At 29.3% G+C, this 23,670-nt stretch overlaps 1 protein-coding gene across 1 annotated transcript; it reads right to left on the bottom strand.

The window, feature by feature from the left end:
- Nucleotides 1,235-5,126, bottom strand: LOC109332183 (F-box protein PP2-A12-like). Its single transcript, XM_019567068.1, has 3 exons — nucleotides 4,586-5,126; nucleotides 4,170-4,288; nucleotides 1,235-2,052 (listed from the first exon to the last, which is right to left on the bottom strand). Exons 1-3 carry the CDS (start codon nucleotides 4,907-4,909, stop codon nucleotides 1,623-1,625), a joined length of 873 nt encoding a protein of 290 aa, XP_019422613.1. The 5' UTR covers nucleotides 4,910-5,126; the 3' UTR covers nucleotides 1,235-1,622.

Genomic DNA, 23,670 nt, shown 5'->3' with positions numbered 1-23,670 from the left:
ACAAGAATCTTCTTTATTAATGGAGAGGTAAGTACATGTATTTTCATTGAATGCAAGACCTTGTTTGAGTAAGCCTCCTTGTGCTATATTTTTGCCTACGACTCAAATCATGCAAACTATAGTAAATATTGATAGCTTTCATTTTCGTAGCAGATATGTTAGGAGGGTACTCCCCAAATTTTTTATAATAGAATATGGTTATGAAGAAAGTTGAGGAGACTCTAGGTCTTAAACTTGTTCAACACCATGATATAATTACAAATTTGAATTAGTTGTTTATGGATTTACAATTTTTTTTCGTTTGGAATTGTAATTTAGGGTGTTACATATTTTTGTTATGGCAATGGCGAAACAAGAGTTCTTGTGATCCCTATTTCATTTGGCCCTTTCTGCCCTTATCACTTTGTGCATGAAATCTAACATCAATATCAGCAAACTATAAGTAATAGGTAGTAGAATTGAATATGATTGAAAATGTCATTCATGTAAAGTTGCTGCATCTTTCGAGTTTGATTTGAGACAACTTAGAATCAAGACTAGTAGTGTGTAAAGGCTGCCCAAAAAGAAAAGTTTTACAATACCAATATGTCGATGTTTAGGGAGTCGTTGAAACCATATCGTGATCATAATTGTGGTCACATTAAATGTAAATATCTTGATTATCTTAAATGTGAAGGTTTTCCGTATTTCCAACAAAAAAACAAAATTTGATCATTGAAACAACAATACTTCTGCTTAGATTCAAGGAGATAACAACTTACTAGTCAATCTATTGTGATTATTGCTGAAATGGTAGAGTGGAGGACATATGAAATCAGTATGATTATTAAGTCTTATAGTTAGACGTGAATATGTCTACATCTTTTTTTGTTAATAACACATAGACATGTTGGATGAAAAGATCTATCGATACAATTATAAATTTGCAAATGACCAAAAGTTAGGGAATATTCACATTATTCCATAAATATATCTATTGATGAAAAGGACTGGTTTGTTTAAACATAAAATGAATATCGACAAGGTTTTTAAAGTGAATCCAACATCACAGTTGTCAAATATATTAGTTTACAAATCACGCATCAATGTTTTGGTCATTAACAATTCACAGATAGGAATGATGCAAATTGTGAAAAGCACAAATCATATTCCTATACCAAGTTAGCTACTAATAAAGTAATCAACTTTATCCCATAACTAAAAAAATTAGGCAAGTGGTCCACTTTAATCTTTTCCTCTCAACTTGATCCAAATTTCATTGTTATCAAAATGTCATATTTATCCCATCTACCAAAAAGCATATAATATTCTTCATCATACAAACTTAGGATAAAAAGTTCCAAACTATACTCAACATATAAATTAATACTTATATACAACCCTCCTGACTCCTACAAAATTCTAAACATGAAAGAACCATGCCAAAAACTCGATTCTCTATTACTGCTCCGAAGAGAAATTATTACATGGTCCAACGCCAATTCAATAAACTCGTTCAATTTTAAATCATTAATGCATTCTCGATGCTGAGGATTTGGTTAAGACCATTGGTCCATAGACGATGTAATAATTTCTCCAACCTGAGCAGCCCTAAACTCTACATATACATTTATTACAAAAGGTTAAGAGTGATTTAAAAATGATTTAACCTTAATGAATTCACTTGGATATATGAGCACAGAATCTAAACAAAGACCACCTTTAGTGTGTGTGCAATCAATTTGAGTCATGGAGAATTTAACTTTTGTTGATGCATTTCCATCTTCAACCACAAAATCCCCTGCATGGTAATAGTACCATTTGCCTGGTCCTTTAAGAAAACACTGAGATGCAACATGCTGCCCATCCGAAGTCCATAGTTGGAACCTTACCGGCTTTATGTCCCAACCATGAACATGCTCGGTGCTGCAGATGCGTCGTCCGAATCTCTTTGAGGCTTGCCCGAGATGTATTCTGAAGTATAAGCTATATGTCCCAGGTGGAAATGGGAACTCAACTTCACCATCCACTTCAAACCACCAGATTTGCTGGAGGTATGCAACACTTCTGAATCTGCAAATGATGAAGATGGGGCATTAGTTCAAAGCTCGGTTCGAGTGGTTCAACATTTAAACTGAACTTATTGTTTTGGCAAATAAACTACATGACTATGAGCTTCACAACTTGGATCATCAACAAGAGTAACAATAGAAAAAGAAATGTGATCTTGATCAATATCTACACAATTTACTTTGCAACAGCATAGAGTCTAGAATACAATCCAGCCAATACAGAACATCCCCAAAAGCTACAAGTTTGACATGATAGGACAATTTAGAACATAACATTGATTTTCAGTACAGCCAAAAACATTATAAAACATGGGGAAAATGCAAATAACCACCAAATTTCCGAAGTCATTATGCACCATAGCACAAATTCCAGAATTGTCACTTCCCAACTAGCCCCATTAACTTCATTCATCAAAAACTTTTATTGATAAGGATCAATTCATTAACAACAACAACCATGCCTTAATCCTACTAGGTGAAGCTGCAAGGACAGAATGATGTCATAATGCTCTATCATAATTCATATTCATTGACAAAGCATTGATCTCTAAGTCGTTCTTAATCACCTATGGTTTTTCTTGGTCTCCCTTTTCCTCTAGGAATTGGACTAACCTCCATTTGATCTGCTCTTCTTACGGGAGGCTTCTACTAGTCTCCTCCGACATGCCCCACCGAAGGTGTGATTCTACCATATTTTTTACAATAGAAGCTACTTTACTCTAACTTTCTTCCCTAATGCATTCATTTCTAATCCTATATTGTCCTGTGTGTATCTGCTCACCCAACGTAACACTCTCATCTCTGCTATATGGAGTTTAGTCTCTTGTTGATATTTTACCACCCAACATTTAGTCTCATATAACATTGCAGTTCTTATAATTGTGGATAAAACTTCCCCTTGAGTTTGAGTGATACATTTTTATCACATACAACACCTAAAGCATTCCGCCATTTCATCCATATTATGATTGACATGATTTCTCATCTCAATGACTACCCTTCTTGAAAAACATAGACAGACATAAAGAGGATACTAGGATAGTACTCCCCCCATCCCCCAAAAAGTTAAATAAAAAATTGAAGAATAGAAATTATCTTTTGATGAAAAGAACTTTTAATTACATAAGTCCCATTTTTTGAACATATTCTACCCCATGTCCCATCCTTTTTGCTGATCTTTCCTATAACAAAAAATAATAATTACAAACTACTAAGTTAGCAGAGAAAAGATTAGCACAGAGGATAGGATATAAGATACAATAACAGGGTCTAGAATATGAATATTACGGTTCTTAGGGTCTCTTTGTTATTAGGGTTATAGGATAGAATAACATATACTGGGAATCTATTCTAATGTTGGAATTTTTTCATTATTTTAGGGTTAGCTGGGTTTGCCTATGGATTACCATGACGTGAGCTCCGGAGAATTAGAGTTTGCTTGGTTCAGTAGGTAGAGATGGGAAGTTGGAAATGATTTTCAACCAAAATTGTAACTTAAATTGAAAAGGAGTTTCAATTTGTTTTCCATTTACTCATATTCTTGCAACACGAAGCAAGTATAAAGTCATTCGCATTTCACAATTTCCAAGTTCTTACTGCTTTTCATTCCAACATTTTCCACATTTCTCAACCAAACAGATCATTGATTTTGTTGGGATTAAGTAATTGCTCATACGATTCCAAGTCAAGGGGGGTGGATAGATGAAAATCACTCAATAGAGACTCAAGTATTGGTATTAAGCAAATCCCTTATTTGAATAATTGAATCGAGAATTGAAATTGTTTGTTCCTAAACTTCCTTTTCTCCCTCCACATTCTAACTCTCCCCCTCTTCTTATCTATACATCACCCGATGTTTTTATCTCTCCCTCAAACAGTACAATATAATTTCAAAACGAAGGCATAGAATCAATAGCTGACACTTCAAAACAAGATTAGAATGCATAAGACATTTGAAAGCTACTTTTGATAATTTCCAGAAAAATATCCTCAGCAACATTCGAAAGCTTTCATAAACATCTACGCTACATGATACTAACAAATAAAACTCTTCTGAACTTCACATTATCATAAAATTTCTACAAGCTAAGAAGATAACCATGAAGAAGAATCTCTCACCTAGATTCTTCAGTAGGGATATGATTCCAATACCTCCGATCATCAATCCCAGTTATCGATAGTGCCTTGGCTGATATTGACATACAAATCTTACCCAAAGTTCTGTCCATCCAAACTTTCTGCAACAGAAACAAAACAACATAAACATATTTTCAAACCCATCAAAAGGGACCCTCAATTCATCAAAATTATCAACTATAAATGTACCAGCACTACTAATCATTAACCTAGCAGTATTTAAATTTTATTTTATAAAATTACAATTGATTAAACAAGGGTTTCATTATCAACTCCTATCTTCTTATCCTATCCCTAATTAAAACAACAAAATTGAAAACATTTCTTCAACTTTGATTTCCAAAAAACTAATCTTTCCCCCAAAGGGTATCATAAAAAAGAACCCTTTTCATATTTACCTTGGTGCCACCATCAAAACTATTAACCCTGCAAAGCCTTGCATAAATCCCTCTCATACCCAAATCACTAGGAAAATCATCAAATATTTTACGAACAAGAACATCATAATTAGAAGGAAGCTTCGATTCCCAAACAAAATCAGCCGAAGAAGCACCACGAAAAGTGCGATTCAACGTAGCTAGCATGCAAATTTGAGGAGGGTCCATGTACCCCATAATAAGGGCAACACAGCTTTCAGGTAATTCCCCTAAGGTGGGTTTGGAAGGAACCATTGAAGAAGGTTTTGGGGTAGAGTTGAAAGAAGAAGAAAAATGGAGACCCATGAAGAGAGTATAGTAGAAGAAGGTTGGAGAAAAAGAAGAGAGAGAGAGAGAGAATGTTGAATTGTAATAGAATTAGAGAGAAGAAGGTGAAGGTTGATTTAATTTAAAACAGTTGTTGTTGAATGATGTTGTAAAGTGTTGTAAGATAAAGGTGTCGTAGGTTAAATTTGTTTGTTTTCTGACAAAGCAAACCAAATAGAATAAGGAATGGGATTTGGACGGAAAGCTAAGGATGACTCATATCATCCACATCACTATGTTTCTCTTGTATAATTATGAAGGATATCATATCTTTTTGTATGAAAAGGTGTATCTTTATGTAATTTTTATTTTAATTATTTAATTTATTTTTTAGATAAATGAAAAATGAGTGGCAAAAAGGTGTCTCCATATAATTAAAATTGTGTATCAATTTGATTCTAGAAAATTAAAAACTCAAAATGATGTCTATAAATATTAAAAGTATATTTAATTGGATTTTTAGTATTCCTTATAACTTCCAATATATGTATATTTGTGTTTTCTAAGCACTAGTTTAGTTTTTTCTTTGATCAAATTGATACATAAGAAAATTTATAAGGACAAAAATAACTATTAGTTCTTAAAAACAAGATATTTGTTAACAGAGAATAAAATATCTCATCATATCATAAGATAATTTATATATTTAAATTTACTAAGTGTTTAACATGTATTCTTTTTATAATATATTTTTTATGAAAAGTTTTTGAAAGAAGATAAATAAAACACATATCAAATACTGAATGAATTTAAGGAGATAAATTATCTCATTGTATAAGAATATACTTTATTCTCTTTTTAATAATATATTACTTATGGGTTAAGTATCATTTATTTTTAAATGATAAATTGGTCTGGAAAAACTTTTAAGTGAAAACTGGGTAGTTATTATGTAATATGTTACCTTGTTACCTTTTATGCGGGTTTTGTTTTTTCAGTTGTGACACTTAAAATTAATTTGAACTAGCTTTGCAGCCTCTAAACGATTAAAGTGAATAAGTTGTAAAAATAACATTATCCACATTTTTTATTTGAACATATTATTAAAAGATTAGGAACAGCTCATGACTTTTTATATTAAAATGTTTTTAAGATTTCTTATTTTATCTCTAAACTATATTTTTCCTCCAGCAAGACATCTAATACATGTTTTTAAAATATATATCAACAAAGTATTGGTCTAGTAGTATAAGGTCCTACTAAATACTTAGAATAATCAGAATGTCAAGAATTTGATTCCTAATAACGATACTTATAGAGAGATAGTCATGCGCCCCTAAAATAATTAGTTAAATTATCTAAAAGGTAAATAAATATCAATGATAGTCCAAAAAAATATAAGAGTCCTATGACGAGGGACTCAGTTATAAATAATTGGAGTGTAAAGGCTTATATGTGCTATATTGAATTACGGTTTTGACTTAATGTAACAAATTTTAATAAGAATTTAATATTATTTAATATTCATGCACTGAATCTAAAGTTTTCTATATTATACTAGTATTCATATGTATTATTTTTTACATAAGAGTGGATCTTAGTTAACATATGAAAAATGAATAACAGACTAACATTATAAAAGTTGATTATTATTTCAATTCATCAATATTAAACTTTTTTAATAATTATAATATGTTAAAAAGACGTATATACTGATAGTATAATAGTTTTTTACACAATTGTTAAATGACTCATAAATAAAAATAATCCAAATGATAAATGGTGGATGATGTACTAAATATATATTAATTCTTCTCTCACAATGTATATTATACTCTTATAATATTCACAATGATTAATTTCAAACTTTTAAAAAAGTATCATTGGTTTTAAAAATTATGACCAAGGTAAGAATTTTGTTACACATTTAGTGCATCATGCACTATTCATTTAAAACTACCATTGTCTTTTAAGTAAAATTAATACAAATGAATGATAAATAATATACTAATTGTGTATAAATCTTTATACTATCAATACATAAATATTACACTCTTTTATTTAAATCATTATCAATTGTATGTACCAAAAAAAATCAATGAGTGAAAATGAATTTTTTATATAATAAATGAAATTATTTCCAAAAAAAAACATTTTACTTTTTATGCATACAATAACTTCATTTTATTTAATAATTTGCAACATTTTTAATAGTTTAATAAATATGTATTGTTATTGTAAAAAATTATAATGTGATACACATACTTCATTTATGTGTATTATTTTTATTTATAGTCAATAATAATTTAATATATAAATGGTGAAAAAATGATAATAATTTAAGAAATTCCTATATTACTAATACATAAATATTAAATTCAATTTTTAAAGCATGAATTTCTGCTTGTATAGTCGAGAAATGCTAGAATTTGAATTGACTAAACCTATTCATTTTGGCATATAGGAGGATTTGTCCTATTAAAGACTAACGTTTTATAAATACTATTGTTATGAAACCGTATTTTTTTATTTACTGATATAAATAAAAGTTATATAAATATGGTTTTAAATTTTAAAAACAAAATATGTACATATAAACTGTCAATATTTATTATACATTATTCATATGTATTACTGTTTAAAATTCAATAATAATTAATACATAAATGGTGGATAGTATGATAATAACATAAAAACTCTTATATTATTGGTGCATAAATATTAAATTCAATTTTTAAAGCTTTGAGAGTAAGAAAATAATTTCTGCTTGTATATAGAGACCAAAAATGCCTGATTCTGAAATGACTCAACCTCATTCACTTTGGCACGGGGTGATTTATCCTATTAATGTTTTGATAAATATTGTCATGCCTATTAAAATTAATTTTTTTAATTCAATAAATCTATTATTATAAATTAATATTGGCATAAATATTTTTTTTATAAATATGGACTTAAATTTAAAAATAACATATGTACATATAATCTATTATCACTAATAATAATAGTTTCAATTTTAGAGATGTGATTGAAATATTTTATAAAATGAAAATATAAATTCTTACTAAGAGTAATATGAGGCTAATTCCCTTCATAATTATGAGAATATATAGATGCCCATATAAAACAACAAACAAGTTCTTTCTCCCATTAAGGTGTTACAATAGGGAAGTATTTTATAAGAGGAAGGAGTTCTAAAACCATATTTCAAAGTATAAAGAGAAAACGAACAAAAGGAATCAAGGAACCATTGTTGCTCATTGTGCTAACATATGGAACAGTCCAAATGAATGTTCATTTATATTATTGCTTATTGGAGTTTCTCTCATAATTATATTACCAATATCTAGTATGTTAGTTTTTTTAACAACTCATATATCTTCGCCATCTTCTAAGTATTAATCCTTTAGTATGTTAGTCCAAATGAGGAAAGCTCGTATGATCCATCTGATTTTGCATAAAGTAAAAAAAAAAACAAATTATTGCTACAAAAGGAAAGTTCATACTACAAGAGCAAAAAAGCATGTTAGTCCCACTTTATGAGACTACTACATCTAATAAATATTCTCTATTCCATTAGAATTCTTCAATCACTATGAAAGATTAAATGCTCAACACAAAACGACTATGAAGCATTAATGTCTTTGTGAAAGTATAAGAGAAAACCAATTTGAAAAGAAGACAAGTCTCAATGGAAATTAATTTTAAGAACAAGTTCCAACAAAACTTCAAATATCATAGTAATGGTTACAATAATTGTGTCATCTACAAATAACAATAGAATTGAAGAACAAAATATAATACCAGACAATAAAAGAAAATAATCTGGAATCTTATTTATTTGGAATATTCTATCCAACAATTATATTAATAAAATTATGTTAAATTGGACATGTGTGTACAATGTTTTGTTATTAAATTTCTAGTCTTTCACTTTCATATTTATTCCATTCTATGAGTGTGACTGAAAGACATATAGAGTTGTAAATATTTTTTAACACAAGGCAAATACTCGAGTTGTTGAGTGTGTAGAGGTTGTGTGTGAAAATAATATACTTAAATTGGATTCATTTTGTGCTACCAAAAAGCTGGATGTAACCTATGATAAAATGTGAATTTGTATAAACTTTGTGTCAACCTTATATCTCTTAACTCAAATAATTAAAGTTTTTATAAAAAAAAAATTCTAACATGAGGAGTTTTGCATTGTAACACTATGAGTTTTCTAAAGTATCTTTTTGATCAAGTTTTTATTAAGACAAGTTAATTGTCTAAATAACTATTATCCTAAAAAAACATACAAGTCAATTGTTTGAATTTCCGAACTATTATTTTAATGAATTTTTAACCTATAAAAAGTTTCAATTTTAGGTGACAGATGGCAAAAACAAGTCAACCCCTTTCTCGTTTTGCTTTTGTAATAATCAAATATATAATATTAAAATGTTAGTAGCAATCTCCAATTTGTACTTAAGCTTAGTAAAATTACATATAATATCACATATAGAGAGCAATATCGAACAATACATTAAGACATAAATATTAAGAATGCCTTTATTTCAACATAACATATTATGTGATAATTATATTTAATATGATTGGTACATTTTCCATATACCTAATTGAACTTAAGGCATGGACATGTCATCCTTATATATTCAATTTTATGTTCCTAGATACTCGATAAAACTTTCAAGAATAAAAACCTCTCATATTTTCACTTTTGAGCATAATTATGCATTTCAAAGTTTTACTATATCAAGTAACCTATAGATATTTACTCCTTACATAATAAGAAGGACATATCTTATCTACATCACTCACATTCCTCCACTTAATTCACATTATATTCAATCATTGCCTTTATAATCACCTCGGGACATGTAATGTTTCGTGAGGCTAAAATATAAAACTATTATTATAGAAATCGTAGCGACTTTGGGTCAAAGGACTGCATATAACAATACCATAATGAGAATAATTTATGTCATTCATGTGACTATCCATACAATGTTCTCATGGTGGATCAGTCTAGCAATAATTACCCTTAATGTGTACCCATATGAAGATTTGGCATGTCATGTCCGTGATCTACCACTTATACACTAGTTTTAATGTTGCCCAAATATTAATACTCAACTATAACACAATTAAAGAATACAATTTTAAAGGATCTCACTATCAAACTCACTACTTAATGTCCAACACACATATATATATATATATATAGTAGAAATATTAAATAGAAATGTCTTTACTAATATTAACAAGGTGATACAAAGATATATTTGTTCTAAGAGTATAAACCTATAATCTCCCACTAGTATAAGAGCTTAAATGGCATATGCTTAATGCTTATTGCTCTACATGACTATTATGATTCTATCATTATAGAGGCTTGGTCAAGGGATGAATAATACTATCATACATATGCACTTTACATGTTTTTATATATCATTTGTCTATTATCTCTCATATGAGATGGAATCATCTAAGTATATGCTTGGATCTCTAATGGATATAGGTTTCTTAGCTTATCCAATGGCTCTATTGTTGTCACAATAAAAACATGTTGGATCCACAATGCAATGAACAATACCAAGTTTCATAATGAATTTCTTGATCCAGATGGCTTTGTTTGATGCATTTAAAGTAACAACTTACTCAGCCTATGTTGTATAATCAACAATTGATTTTTAATTTGAACTCTTCTAGTTCACAAATGCTACTATTAAAAAAACATGTAACTCAATGGAGATTGTGAGTCATCTTAATTAGTTTGGAATCTAGCATTAGTATAACCTATTATACTTAGTTCGTCTTCCCTAGCAAGAATTAGTCCTAACTCATTCTCATGTACTTAAGGATGTTCTTGACGATAGTCCAATGACCTTCACATGGATAAAATGATATCTACTCGACATGTTTAATGCATAAGAGGCATCTTGTCGAGTATATAACATGACATACATGATAGATCCAATTGTCGGGGCATAGGGAATCTTACTCATACCATCTCTTTCTTCCTTATTGGAATTAGACTAAGCCTTCGAAAGCTTTATGACATGTGACAAAGGCAACGACTCTTTCTATAAATCTTGTATGTTGAACAATTCCAACACTTTATTGATGTATGTACTTTTTGTTAGACTAGGCAACATCTTTGCAAATTGGGATAATTATGTTTCAGTTCCTAAAAAAGATTACAGTACACTTCCTCTTACTTTCAAAACATATTAGTGGTTGATATGTTTGGCAGAATATTATGTCAATAACGATTTTCTATAAATAAAAAATTATATATGTGAACACTCAATTTTTGTCCGGTCCGGAAAAAGCCCAAAACGTTTAAATTGAAAATAATAGAACATTTTTACTTAATTTCAATAAATAAAAATAATTAAAACCATGTTATGAAGGAAATATAATGAATGATAATATTAAATTTATGTTGACAAAGTTCCTATATCTAAGTGATCCTAAAATCCAAAACAACAAAAGTAATAAAAAAGAATTAAATTAAAACGGGTCCTAAAAAGGCATATAATCATTTTCCTAAGAAAAAGAAGGAAACTAAATTTTTATTATTATTATTTTGCTTTTCGAATTTTATAAATAAAATTTTTATTCGAATTTACAATAAATAGTATAGGTGACATATTATAGATATTTCTTTTAAATACCAAATAATTAATAAAATGGTTTATTATTTTAATTTTTCGAAAATATAATTTTAAAATAATTTAATCATAACCAAAGATATTTTTATATTTTATTTTTTGAATTAATTCGGATAGATAAAAAATAAATGCATAAATCAATTTAAAATGTTTTTTTAGAAAAGATATAAAAATAAGAATAAAATAATAGATAAATATCAAGTCAAATCTGACTTGGTGGGTGGTTTAAATCCCATAAAAATAGTGTTAATGGGTCAACGATACTAGGTTTCAGTTAACAAAATTTAAGGGACTAGGGTTAATTAATTTCATTATATATAGGTGGGTTGTGAGGGATTAAAAGGGGTTCAAAAAAATATTTTAGGAAGAAAACTATAAGCAAAAGGGTTCTGTGCGAGAGAGAAAACACTGTTGGCATAAGCGATCCAGTACAGCCGTTACCATCACAGTGTCGTGAGCTCGTCGTGCCTTGCCTTTCTAACCGTTGGATATGCATACCATTGCTTCATCGTGTTGACCAGAGGATTCGCCCAATCACAAGGCGAAAACGCGTCGCGGTCTCACTCTAACGTGTCGCACTGGATCATCACCCGTGGAGAACACAGGATCTGCTACGGGTGGGCGTACCGTAGAATTTCGTGCACCTTCCAGAGATGCCATTCGTCACGCGCCACGTGCCTAGGCGCAGTAATTCCACTGTCTCCTCCAATCAATGTCCGACACGTGTCACTACATAATCTAAACAGCTACACGTGATTCAGGCTCTTGTAGTGAAGAAATAAATATATCCTTCGGCACAATCAGGTATAAATTTTGCTCTTTTCATACTTTGATCTAATACGTAATCTTATGTTTGATCTAAACATTAATATGGGGGAAATAAATTTTTATATTAACAATTCACTATTAATTTACTAATTATCATGTGAAATATGAAAACCTATTGTACATAAAAATAGGAATATTTTAGGATAATGGTTGAACATAAAATAAATAAAATCTTACTATTTGTATGAGTAATTAGTAATCTGTTTTTTATTTCTTAATAACTGATTATTTTTATTTCTCTGTAATTATCTAGCAATTGTTAATAAAAAATAATTTAATAAACGTTTAAAATGTAAAGCAAATTACTTTAATTTAATAAACGTTTAAAAGGTCGCCTTGGAGGCCTCTTTCTTCTCATATCATATTCGTAAGGTCGCGCTACGCCGCTTCTTTTCAATCGATTAAATCTCAAAATCAATTTATTCCATTTCTTAAATAACCAAATAAAAACTTTTTTTCAATAATAAACAACACTTACAAAATATATATGTTTGACTAAAACTATATTTTCTTTAATTAAAATACACTCAACCAATAAATTGTTTTCTACTTAAAGAACTACGTAAGCTTTGATTCACTTAATAGGGGTACGTAGGACCAAAGTCAATATTGTCAGGCACAATAATAAAAATAAATAATTTTTTATTCATACTAAATAAATAATTAATCAAATAATTTAATAAAATAATAATAATAATAATAATAATAATAATAATAATGATAAAGTCATATATTTTAATGAAGGGTACCGCTTAAGGCAGGCAGGTAGGGTGCTAATACCTTCCCTACCTTGTAACCGACTCCCGAACTTGGATATCAAAAATCCAAAAGCCCAAGGTAATTGGGCTTAAAATACATTTTTTAACTATAAAATGTAGTGACGACTCTAAACAAAGGCATGCAATCAAAAATCGGGGCGCGACAATATATAATTAGAAATTATAGATTTAATATACAATCATGTTTATAGATGATAATAAAATATCTTCTCATATTAATAGATAAAATATTTTATTATATTCCACTACTAAAATTATGACATGTCATATTTCATTATTTTTTACAAAAATATTTCTAAAAAACTTTTAAAAAATACACATATCTTGATTTTGGTGGTGAGAAGAAATAATTTATTTTCGTTTAATGAGAAATTTTATTATCTATCTAGATTTACAAAGAATTTTGTAAACTATATCACCCAGTAAGGACTATACTTAAATGGAAAGTTAATTAAGCCAATTAATAACATCAAATTTGAGTCCATAGAAACATGATTAGCAGATAAGTGTATACAAAAATATCATTTTAATTTAAAATTAAAGTTTCAAATAGTATTAAAAAATCCCAGAACACAAAAGTAGTGCAAATCCAGCATAATAAGTTATGAGGTTATGAGTCACCTCGACAACATGTTAGCTGGTTTGAATTTGCACATGCTCATAGAATATTAGAATCACAATCCAAGATTATCCTAATGCCAAATGCAAATGGAAGGGACCTTTATTAGGTGTCATTCTTTGGGTCAAAAATATGGTTAATCAAAAAATTAAAATTATTAACATTTTTGGCTCATTATTATAAACTATTATTGACAAATACTCTTGTATTTACGAACAAGACGTTGGGCCTCATTGGATCCTCAAGGTCGAGAGTTCAATTCCTAAGAGCTTGTTGAGAGGGGTAGTCACGAACTATGAAAATGATTTATTCTTTACCCAAAAAGGTAAGGGAATACCCTTGATAATACTAAAAAAAGTACTCTTATATTTCTTAACCCACTTTTCTATTTTTTAATATTGACAATATAATTTTTAATATTATAAATGTCCAACATGATATTTCATTTAAGATAATTACACTGATTAATATTCTTATCTTTAGAGAGCAATTATTAAATTATTATAGAACTTAATGAAGATCAACTAATAACCTTTTGCTAAATTGTTTAAATGAAAAGAAGCATTATAGATTATGTGTGGTGGTAGATAATGCAGGTTGGTGTGACATTAAACAATTGATTAACCAATATACATTTTTAATTCCATTTGAATTAATGATTAAACAAAGTATAATTATCAAAAGAAAGAATATATGCAGTGATAATATAAATATTTTGTTACAGTTAGTTACATTATTTATTATTCATATTTAAATATAATTAACTTTTAAATATAAATAATATATATAAATAAATGATGGTTGTGTACAGAATAATAATAATATGTATCATTGTTTATATTAATGATGGATATATATTAAATTATTTCACAACTCTTGCCATTTTCAATGGACTGATGAGACATGTCAACACAACATATTCATATTCATGGGGAGAGGATAAAACCAAAATTTGAAGTCAGACCAAAATGTTTTATTAATTGAACTTATTAATTAACCACTATTTCTACGGTCATTTGTTTATTTGCTCACTCAGTATGGCTCGGTCATGATTGAATTTAAATAGGATTGGGTCTCATTGAATTTAGGTTTGGGTTCAAAAATTAGATCTATACAATATTTAGAGCTGGATAGAAGATAAGTATGACTCATCCCGACCTGTCTCATGGACAATTACTCTTCATGTTCTTATCGGCCTCTATTCAATTGAGTACAAAGTAATGACACCTATTTGGTCGAAAGTATCAATGATTCTCTAAGTTTTTCATAAATATACATGATCAACGATATATATACATATATTAAATTATAATTCAAATTATACATCTGTAATAATAATTAATATTAAAAATTTTATCAAAAATAAGTATTCATTATATTTAATCGAGTCTAAGATCGGGTTTGGATCAAAATCTGACTCGATCAGTATTTAAGGTCGAATTAAATTCAAATTTAAGGTCAGATTCGAATTTAAAAAATGATCCAACTAACATGTAGAATCTGCAAGGGACAAGTCTCTATCCAACTTATGCTTAACCCTGCCTGGTTACATCAAATCACTTTTCAATTGCATGTAGATTTAATTAAATTTATATTCAATTTATGTTATGATTGAGAGAGGCTAAGATATTGAGAAATTTATTGTTAATGAGTTAGATAAATGAACTTAATGGGACGTTTTAACACAATTTTTTTTAAAGAGATTAAAAGTGTAAATCTACAACTCCAAGTCTTTTTCATTTACATAAACTTCAAATTCTCTGTTCCTTATCATTATGAGATTCTCAACTTTTTCAAACTCATTTTCCAACAATGTAATAGTCACAAAACTATAGCATCAGTTCATTTTGCTGCAAACTAAAGTAGTCCTTGTCAACAATTCTTAGCATGCATTATTAAAATGATAGAACCATGAATCTTGATAAAGCAAGAAAAAAGAATGAGAAAATCATCCATTGAACGGTTGTTGAATTGATTGAATGAGTTACAATGAAAGCCTTTTTATAAAAGGAAAAAGAAAAAACTAACTAATCTCTATTACTCTTAGAAACTAATAATTTGTGCTAAAACCAATCCAACATTATATTTCAAGAGCCCCCTCAAGCTGGAGAGTGAAAGTTCTGAACTCCCAGCTTGGAATTGATTTGAAGCAATAATAACGCTTAACCACCAATGGTAGAAGCTATATCATCAAACGCTTAACCATTCATGACAGAAGTTATATCTTTGCTTAACCACCATGAATAAAAACTAACCATCCAATGCTTAACCATCCATGACAGAAGTTATATCTGAGCTTAACCATCATGGACAGAAGCGAACCAACCATTGATGATGAAATAGAGAAGAAAAAAATGGGTCGGAATATCGATCCTAATATGCAGCTTCAATAATGTGAAAACACACTATAATGATGTTGTGTGTGATAGGGGTAAGAAATGATCCTAGGGAAGTTTTGTAAAATCCAAAAATAAACTCATACTCTTAGTAGCAACATGATGTCTTTAAGAAGTGAGACAATATGACTTATTTATACAAGAGAAATGAAGAAAAGAAAGCTTGTAAAGCAAGTAACTAACACAAAACTAACTAACAAATTCCTAACTTCCTAACCAACTGTCATCTTCCAAAAATATCCTCTAATATATCTTTAATATTCACTCTCAAGTTGGTGAGTGAAAATTTTCACTCTCCAGCTTGGAATTGATTTGAAGCTTGATTTGAAGTAATAACAATGCTTAATCACTCATGGCAGAAGCTATATCATCAAACGCTTAACCATCCATAGCAAAAGTTATATCTTTGCTTAACCACTATGGACAGAAGCTACCCATCCAATGCTTAACCATCCATGACAGAAGTTATATCTGAGCTTAACCATCATGGATAGAAGCAAATCAATCATTGATGATGAAAGAGAGAACAGATCAAAATCTTGATCCTAATGAGATGCTTCAATGATGAATAAGAAATAGGGGTAAATGTTGAAGAATAAGAAAAAGATGTAATCTTGTATATGATAGATTGGTCATGGTACTCCATTCTTGAAGAGCTTGAAAAATAATTCTAATCTGACTTGATATAATGTGATGTTTGGTCTGGTGATAAAGAATCCAAAACACTTAAAGGCATTTAGACCATTAGTTACTTCCCTTGAAAAGCATGTGAAACTCTAATTCTTCATCATTTGTGCGGCTAATCACAAAAATCATGCAGTTCTGAGATGTTGGGACATGTGAAAATGAATTGCAAAATAAAAATAACCATCCTTTATATATGCAAGACATGTAGCACCATCCAATTCTGTCAGTTTATTTTGTTTGCTTAAGAGAGAACAACTAGAACATTCACCATATGTAAGAAACCAAATGATGTGACATGTTCCTCAACCCCACATGCATGGACAAAGAAAACAATGTCTACTCTTCCCAGGCACATGTTGAACCATTTCTTCGATAACAAGAATATGAAGCCAAAGAACAAATCGTTTGATAAAATAAAGGATCCAATTTTTGCTCTTGTTGAGATATAAAAACATGATTTAAAAGAGTGGTCTTTCCAGAACCAAGAAAAAGGAATTAACCGCCTCAAGAAAGAATGTGAGGAAGAAAGATTACAGATGAAGAAACAATACCCAAAACAGAACATACCCTTTGAGGTTTATGCAATTGAAGCTGATAAGACCTTTCATGAAGAGTATAGGACAAAAGAAAAGGGAGTCACCTTCCTCAGCTTAGCAACATCTTCATGTACGTTTCTTGAATCTTTTGGGGGTAAGAACTCATGTTCTTTCAATCTGAACCACTACCTATTGGATTAGAAGATCTAGCATATTAGGTGAGGAAAAGAAAGGTTGATGGAGACAAAGAAGATGGAAGAGATAAGTGGAAGTGCATAATTATTGCTCTGATACAATGTTAAAATGGTAGAGTCATGCATGAATCTTGATAAAGCAAGAAAGAAAGAATGAGAAAATCATTCATTGAATGATTATTGAATGAGTTGAAAAGAGTTACAATGAAAGCCTTTTATAAAAGGAAAAAGAAAAAACTAACTAATTTCTATTACTAATAGAATCTAATAATTTGTGCTAAAACTAACCCAACAATATATTTCAACATGCATCCGAACAAAATGTCTTTCAGACTTTTCGCTATCCATTTATATGGGGAAAAATCTTAATTAACATATCGAGTAATGGAACTCCTTTCCTGGGTGTTACTAATATTATATTGTCATCCAACCGATTATAGGATACTGATATGGTGATATGTTCAATTAGTGGTACACCGGTTTGACTAATTGTTAACTAGTTTAACCTCATACTGATAAAAATAGATATATACATATATCATACTAACATTAATGTTATAAAACTAATAAATAATTGTATAAGTATTTTATTTAGATCATTTGTAAAAACAAAATGTGTGACTTATAGGTATATCATGTTTTAAAAGTATAAACAAATGTGATGATTGTGTGTTTGATTCTCCACAATATCATTTTGGTAAAAATATGTCACTAATTCATAGAAATTTCATAATTTTAAATAATCAGTATAATTGCGTGATCGGTATATCATGACCAATTTTGATTGATATGATTACATGACCAATATAATTATTATACTGTACTAGTATGCAGACCAGCTTTCCGGTTAAACCAGTTGATACAATAGATTTTCATAACTATCCTTAAATAGGTTGAGGCATGCATTAACAACAAATCCTAGAGTAATGGACCGACCTACATAAGTTGAGGGGTATTTTTGCAAGTAAATATTAAGGGTTTGTTTGGCTAGTTGTCAAATGTTTATAATTGTGTAGTTAGTTTATTTATTAAACGACTAAAAGGGGCATATAAAGTTATATTAGTAAAATATTATGATTAAATACACAATAACAACAATCAATCATGAGCCTCAATAGGATAAATCAACTAGATTAGGTGATATCATAATACTCTATGTAACTTATGTTTATTGATAAAACAAATTAACACTATCCTCACATGTTATAGAAGATTACTTATAAGCAGGCCTAAGATTAATATTATTATATCATTCATCCATATCATAACGACCTAACACAAAATTCATTTTTTATTTGAGTTTAGAATCGACTATGTATATATTATCAAGTATATTATGATTAAATATCACTCGTGTTATTTATTTCTTTGTTTATTATCTAATTAATTAAATAATTAGGTAATGACATAATCAATTATGGTGGAATAATTATGTGCAAAAAATAGCGAAAAAAATAATGTGTTTGTATTGAAAAAAATAATACAGAAAAAAATATGACTAAAAATTATGCTTACTGATTACATATTTAGGGATGGGCAATTAACCTAATTTATTAAAAAATAAAAGGATAATTGAGAAATGATTTGCTCAAACTATTATTATTTTTTAAAACTACTTCAAGGTATGAAGTAATACATACATTCAATTTATATTAACGACACTTAGTAAGAGGGTTAATCACACACTAAAAATAATTAGTTTTTTATCTATAAGATAAAAAATATCAATGGTTAACATAAAAAACTAAAAAATAAATATTAAAAGTTACAAACTCTCATTTTAAAAGCTACTTTTGGTCCACGAAACAAATATACAAGTTTATTTAACTGATTAAATAAACTACATACTACCAACGGGCGTTGGTTCAAGTGGTACATGTTTGATTTCCCTTAAGCAAAAACCCGGGTTTGAATCTTGTTGATGGAAAAAATATCTGTTGGGAGAGTTAACCTTACATACTTGTGGATGTTCCCGGCTCGAATAGGATTGCCTCCCTTAAACTATACACTTCTCTCCCCTAACACACATTAAATGTTTTAGATAACCACATCCCAAGATTTTGATGATTTTGTTCTTTTCCCTAAGGTTGAAACTTATTTGTTTGTGTCTAGGTAATGTTTGGCCACTTTCAATAACTTATTAATGAGGGTGGAAACAGATCATATCAATATATATTATATGTAATAGCTTTTATTTAGCCTACTTATAGAAGAATATGATTTTAAAAATATGGTTTGACCTCTAAGCTTATTCAAATCATATTTTTTTAGGCTTTTAAACATACTAACATACTTGATTTTAAATAGGCTTATTTAACAATAACAATTAAGTTACATTATTTATATTTAGATTTCTGTAATACAATTTAAGTAGCATACATGTTTAGCTTAATAGGCTAGATAACATGAAATCTAATATATTAAGCTAAAAGAAGCATTTGCTAGGCTTGATATACTTATTAAAAATCTTACGTTAGATTGGTTAAGTTTATTCCAGTGTGAAGTCCTATATTGGATATGAAAAAATGAGTAAAAAAAATTTTAACTGGAAATGACCTATATAACTAATGCTACCATCCCCTATGACCTCATCTTCGCAAATATGATTTTTTAAAACGAATATCACACTAAAATCTATCTACCCAATTTGTAAGATTTTTTTTTAAAAATGACACATCAACCGTGAGTAATATATATAGTGATTGTATATAAAAGTTTTATATTAATAATATATAAATAATACTAGTTAAACTTTACTACATCTCTAAAGATGCCATAATATATTTATATTAAATATTTTAATATCACTTAAAACTTATTATATGTTAGGTTTGGATATAAAAAATGTAACTTAATTGTTATTGTTTGAGAGATTTATTTAAAAGAAGTCATGCTGAACTATTTGAATGGAGGTCTCTAAGTGAACTTAAAATTTTATAGCATAATAGGTTTCAAGTAAAAGGATTGAGGTCAAACTCAACATTTATTTTTATTTTAAGGAAAAGTCTCACTTATTTCCAAATCTATTCTCCACTATATTGCATACTTTATTTTAGTCATTGAATGACAACGGGTAGTTGGGTTTGTGCTCACCTAAACCCGAAATTCAAAACCCAAACCCAAATTAAGCGAAATTGGAAGTAATGCTACCATATTTGAACCCGTCGGGTTTTGGATAACCTGAACCAGACGGGAACCCGCCCACAACATGTATTTCTATGGACATATATGTTTTATATATGTATTTATGGATAATTTTATAACTTTATATATATTAATTGGGTTTTGAGTGAGTTTGGAGTGAGATATCAATTATACCAAACCCGAAAGTTGAACTCGGTAAAACCTGAACCATCACATTGTTTTTTTCTCATTAGATTTGGATTCAGTTTGGACGAGTACATATGAATTCGATTTTCATTGTCATTCATACAAATTAACTATAATTATTTTTGTCTTTCTGATTGTCCTTGCCGGTTTTATCACCTCTATTTGGGACATTGCCCTACACTTAGTTTTAATTTTTAAATAAGCACCATGTTTGTCTTATTTTGTAATGGAATCAAGCATACTCTTATGAAGTATGTTTTGTGTATAATTAAAAGTTCACTCAGTATAGAAGGTCTCTACCTGGTGGAATTTGTGGAGGAATGATATATACAAGGTAAAGAATCTTATCGTTGAGTTGAAACTCACTTATTTAGTTAGCAGACATTTTTATACAATTATGTAAGGCGAGTGCCTTAACATTTAGTTTAGGTACATTTTCTTTCCTATTATCGTAAAACAATTTTCTCATCCAAGTTTGTGCTTACATAAACAACGTCAAACATCAATAAGGTGTTAGTTTAATGGTATAAAACTCTGTTAAATTTAGGATGAACAAATGTTAGAATTTCTGACAATTTATGGGTCACAAATATAATTCTATAATTGTGTTATGTCCATTATGTAATTAGCCAAAATATAAAATGATCTTAAGTAATTAATTTGGTGGCTAAGGGCATATGTGTCATGAAATAATAATAAGTATAGATACCTTTAGGCAATTTCTGATTTGATGAAGGGACTGAATCAGAATTATTGCAACTAAAGTAGTAACCACTACGGGGTTACTTTTATGGGTTATGGTCCCATTTGTAGAGCAACAGGTTTTCAGGTGTAAAGGTTAAGGAGAATAAGGTAGGATGAGAATAGTGTTATCCAGGATAGGATAACATTATCATTAGGTATAAGGATGAGGTTTCTCCTCATAACCAAGAATAATCAAGAGCTAAGGCAAGCAACACTCTCCAAAAGGCACACTCAAGAAAGCTCTCTCATTCCCCTCTAGAGAGAACTAAAAGAAAACCATTCGACGCTCTATCATCTGGAAGATCATCGCACCCTCATACCTTCGAGATTCCGGAAATGGCTCAACAATGTATGTTCTTCATCTTCACCATGAACTCATTTGGGGTTTCTTCGGTCTGGACCATGGATGTTCCATTCGGGTGTATGTATGGGCATACACATTAGGTTGTGGGAACAAAGCCATGGTCATAAGGACTTCCGCATTCACTCTATGGATTTCGGATGGAGAAGGAATTTCTCCAACAACAAAAACTCAATGATTCGATTCTTGAGAACGACACTTATTGATAGAAACAATCACACACCTCAAAAATGATTAGTTTCTTCCCAAAAAAAAAATGTGAAAAAATACTAGTACAAAAAAAATAACTTAAACCTATCAAACAAATATTTTTAGGATAAGAAGGTTGGTTAGTATCATCAAATGAGCACTCAGTCAAATCATATGCATTGGAAGTGATTGAATCCTAAAGTTTCTGTATTTTTTTTTTATAATTTTCTTTTCATGTAGGTCCAACAATGATGCACTATATTGTTGAAAATTACATTGATTGGGACCAAAGAAAATTGTTAGCAAAGACCAATATCTTTCATTAGGTACACAAATTGATGCGAACTTGAGTTTTTGGATTGTAACATACTTCTATAAATAGTAAAAAGGCCAAGAGTTGCTATTGCTTTTCAAGGTAATCTCAACCTTTTTTTCTACTTTTTATTTGCCCATTTTCAAGGTAATCGTTTGATTTTATTACTTTTTAAAACTTCACACTTTTCATTTATCACAATTTAATAAAAAGAATAAAAATCAAATTATAATTAATTAGAAAAAAGTGTTAATAGTAAGCAAATTAGAGTAGACACTCTCAGTTTATTACTTCAAAGATAGATGAAATTTTTTGTATAGTTGATGTATTATGCATTTCCAACATTGATATTTGTTTTGCTTCATATTGTTGAGAGCTATGCAAGATTTTAGTTTAGTCCAAAAAAATGTATTAACATTCATCTCAAAAATCAAAACTAATTCATTGAGAAGAATAGTTATTTAAATAAAGCCTATGCGTAGGATTATGATACAAAAATGAGATTTATTTCTCGCCCCTTCTATAGAAGTTTGTTGGAGCAGGTGAATGATACATTTGACTCATGACGAAATGACATCTTTTACCTCGTGACAATCAAAAAGAAGTTACTTATACAATACATGACTTTCGAATAAGTAAGGTGAACTTGGGGTGAATGGATGAGAAAAATTGTTCTCTCATTTTGATGTTTTGTTTTGACATTTGTGCAATACTCTAGTGGTAACTACACACTATTTCTATATGAAAATATCTGTGGGAAATTATGGTTGTTTCCGTGTATTTTGCTTTGAAACATTGTTAACTACCATCACATCACATCCCAAAACAAAAAATATCTCTAGAATTTGGTATTTCTCTTTCTGCACTTGTCTGAAGTTGTGCTGTTGAGATTATATTAAAGTCTGTTTTCGAGTTGAGTTTTGGAGAGGAACGAAAGGAAAATGAAGTTTCAAAACCATCTCACAATTGTATTTTATGGCCTCCAAAATCTAACTCGCAAATGGACATGTAGTAAACATTTTCAACAAAACCTGTGATAGCAGTTAACAATGTTACTAAGAAAATAAACTCATAATAAGTGCATACATTGCTACTTTCTGTAACAAAATAATTTCTAGGTGAAGAAATGCTTGATAGAAGCCAG

The sequence above is a fragment of the Lupinus angustifolius genome, chromosome LG18, assembly GCF_001865875.1.
Source record: "Lupinus angustifolius cultivar Tanjil chromosome LG18, LupAngTanjil_v1.0, whole genome shotgun sequence".
In the NCBI taxonomy this organism is placed as follows: domain Eukaryota; kingdom Viridiplantae; phylum Streptophyta; class Magnoliopsida; order Fabales; family Fabaceae; genus Lupinus; species Lupinus angustifolius.
The sequence above is the reverse complement of the archived record's forward strand: the minus strand, read 5'-3'. Positions and strand labels throughout refer to the sequence as shown.

Excerpts from the sequence above, each read along its gene's own strand:
- LOC109332183 (XM_019567068.1), bottom strand. The coding sequence starts at position 4,909 with ATGGGTCTCCATTTTTCTTCTTCTTTCAACTCTACCCCAAAACCTTCT. Across the intron at positions 4,289-4,585 it reads GTTTTGATGGTGGCACCAAG|AAAGTTTGGATGGACAGAAC; the intron begins GTAAATATGAAA and ends TTTCTGTTGCAG. Across the intron at positions 2,053-4,169 it reads ATCCCTACTGAAGAATCTAG|ATTCAGAAGTGTTGCATACC; the intron begins GTGAGAGATTCT and ends CATCATTTGCAG.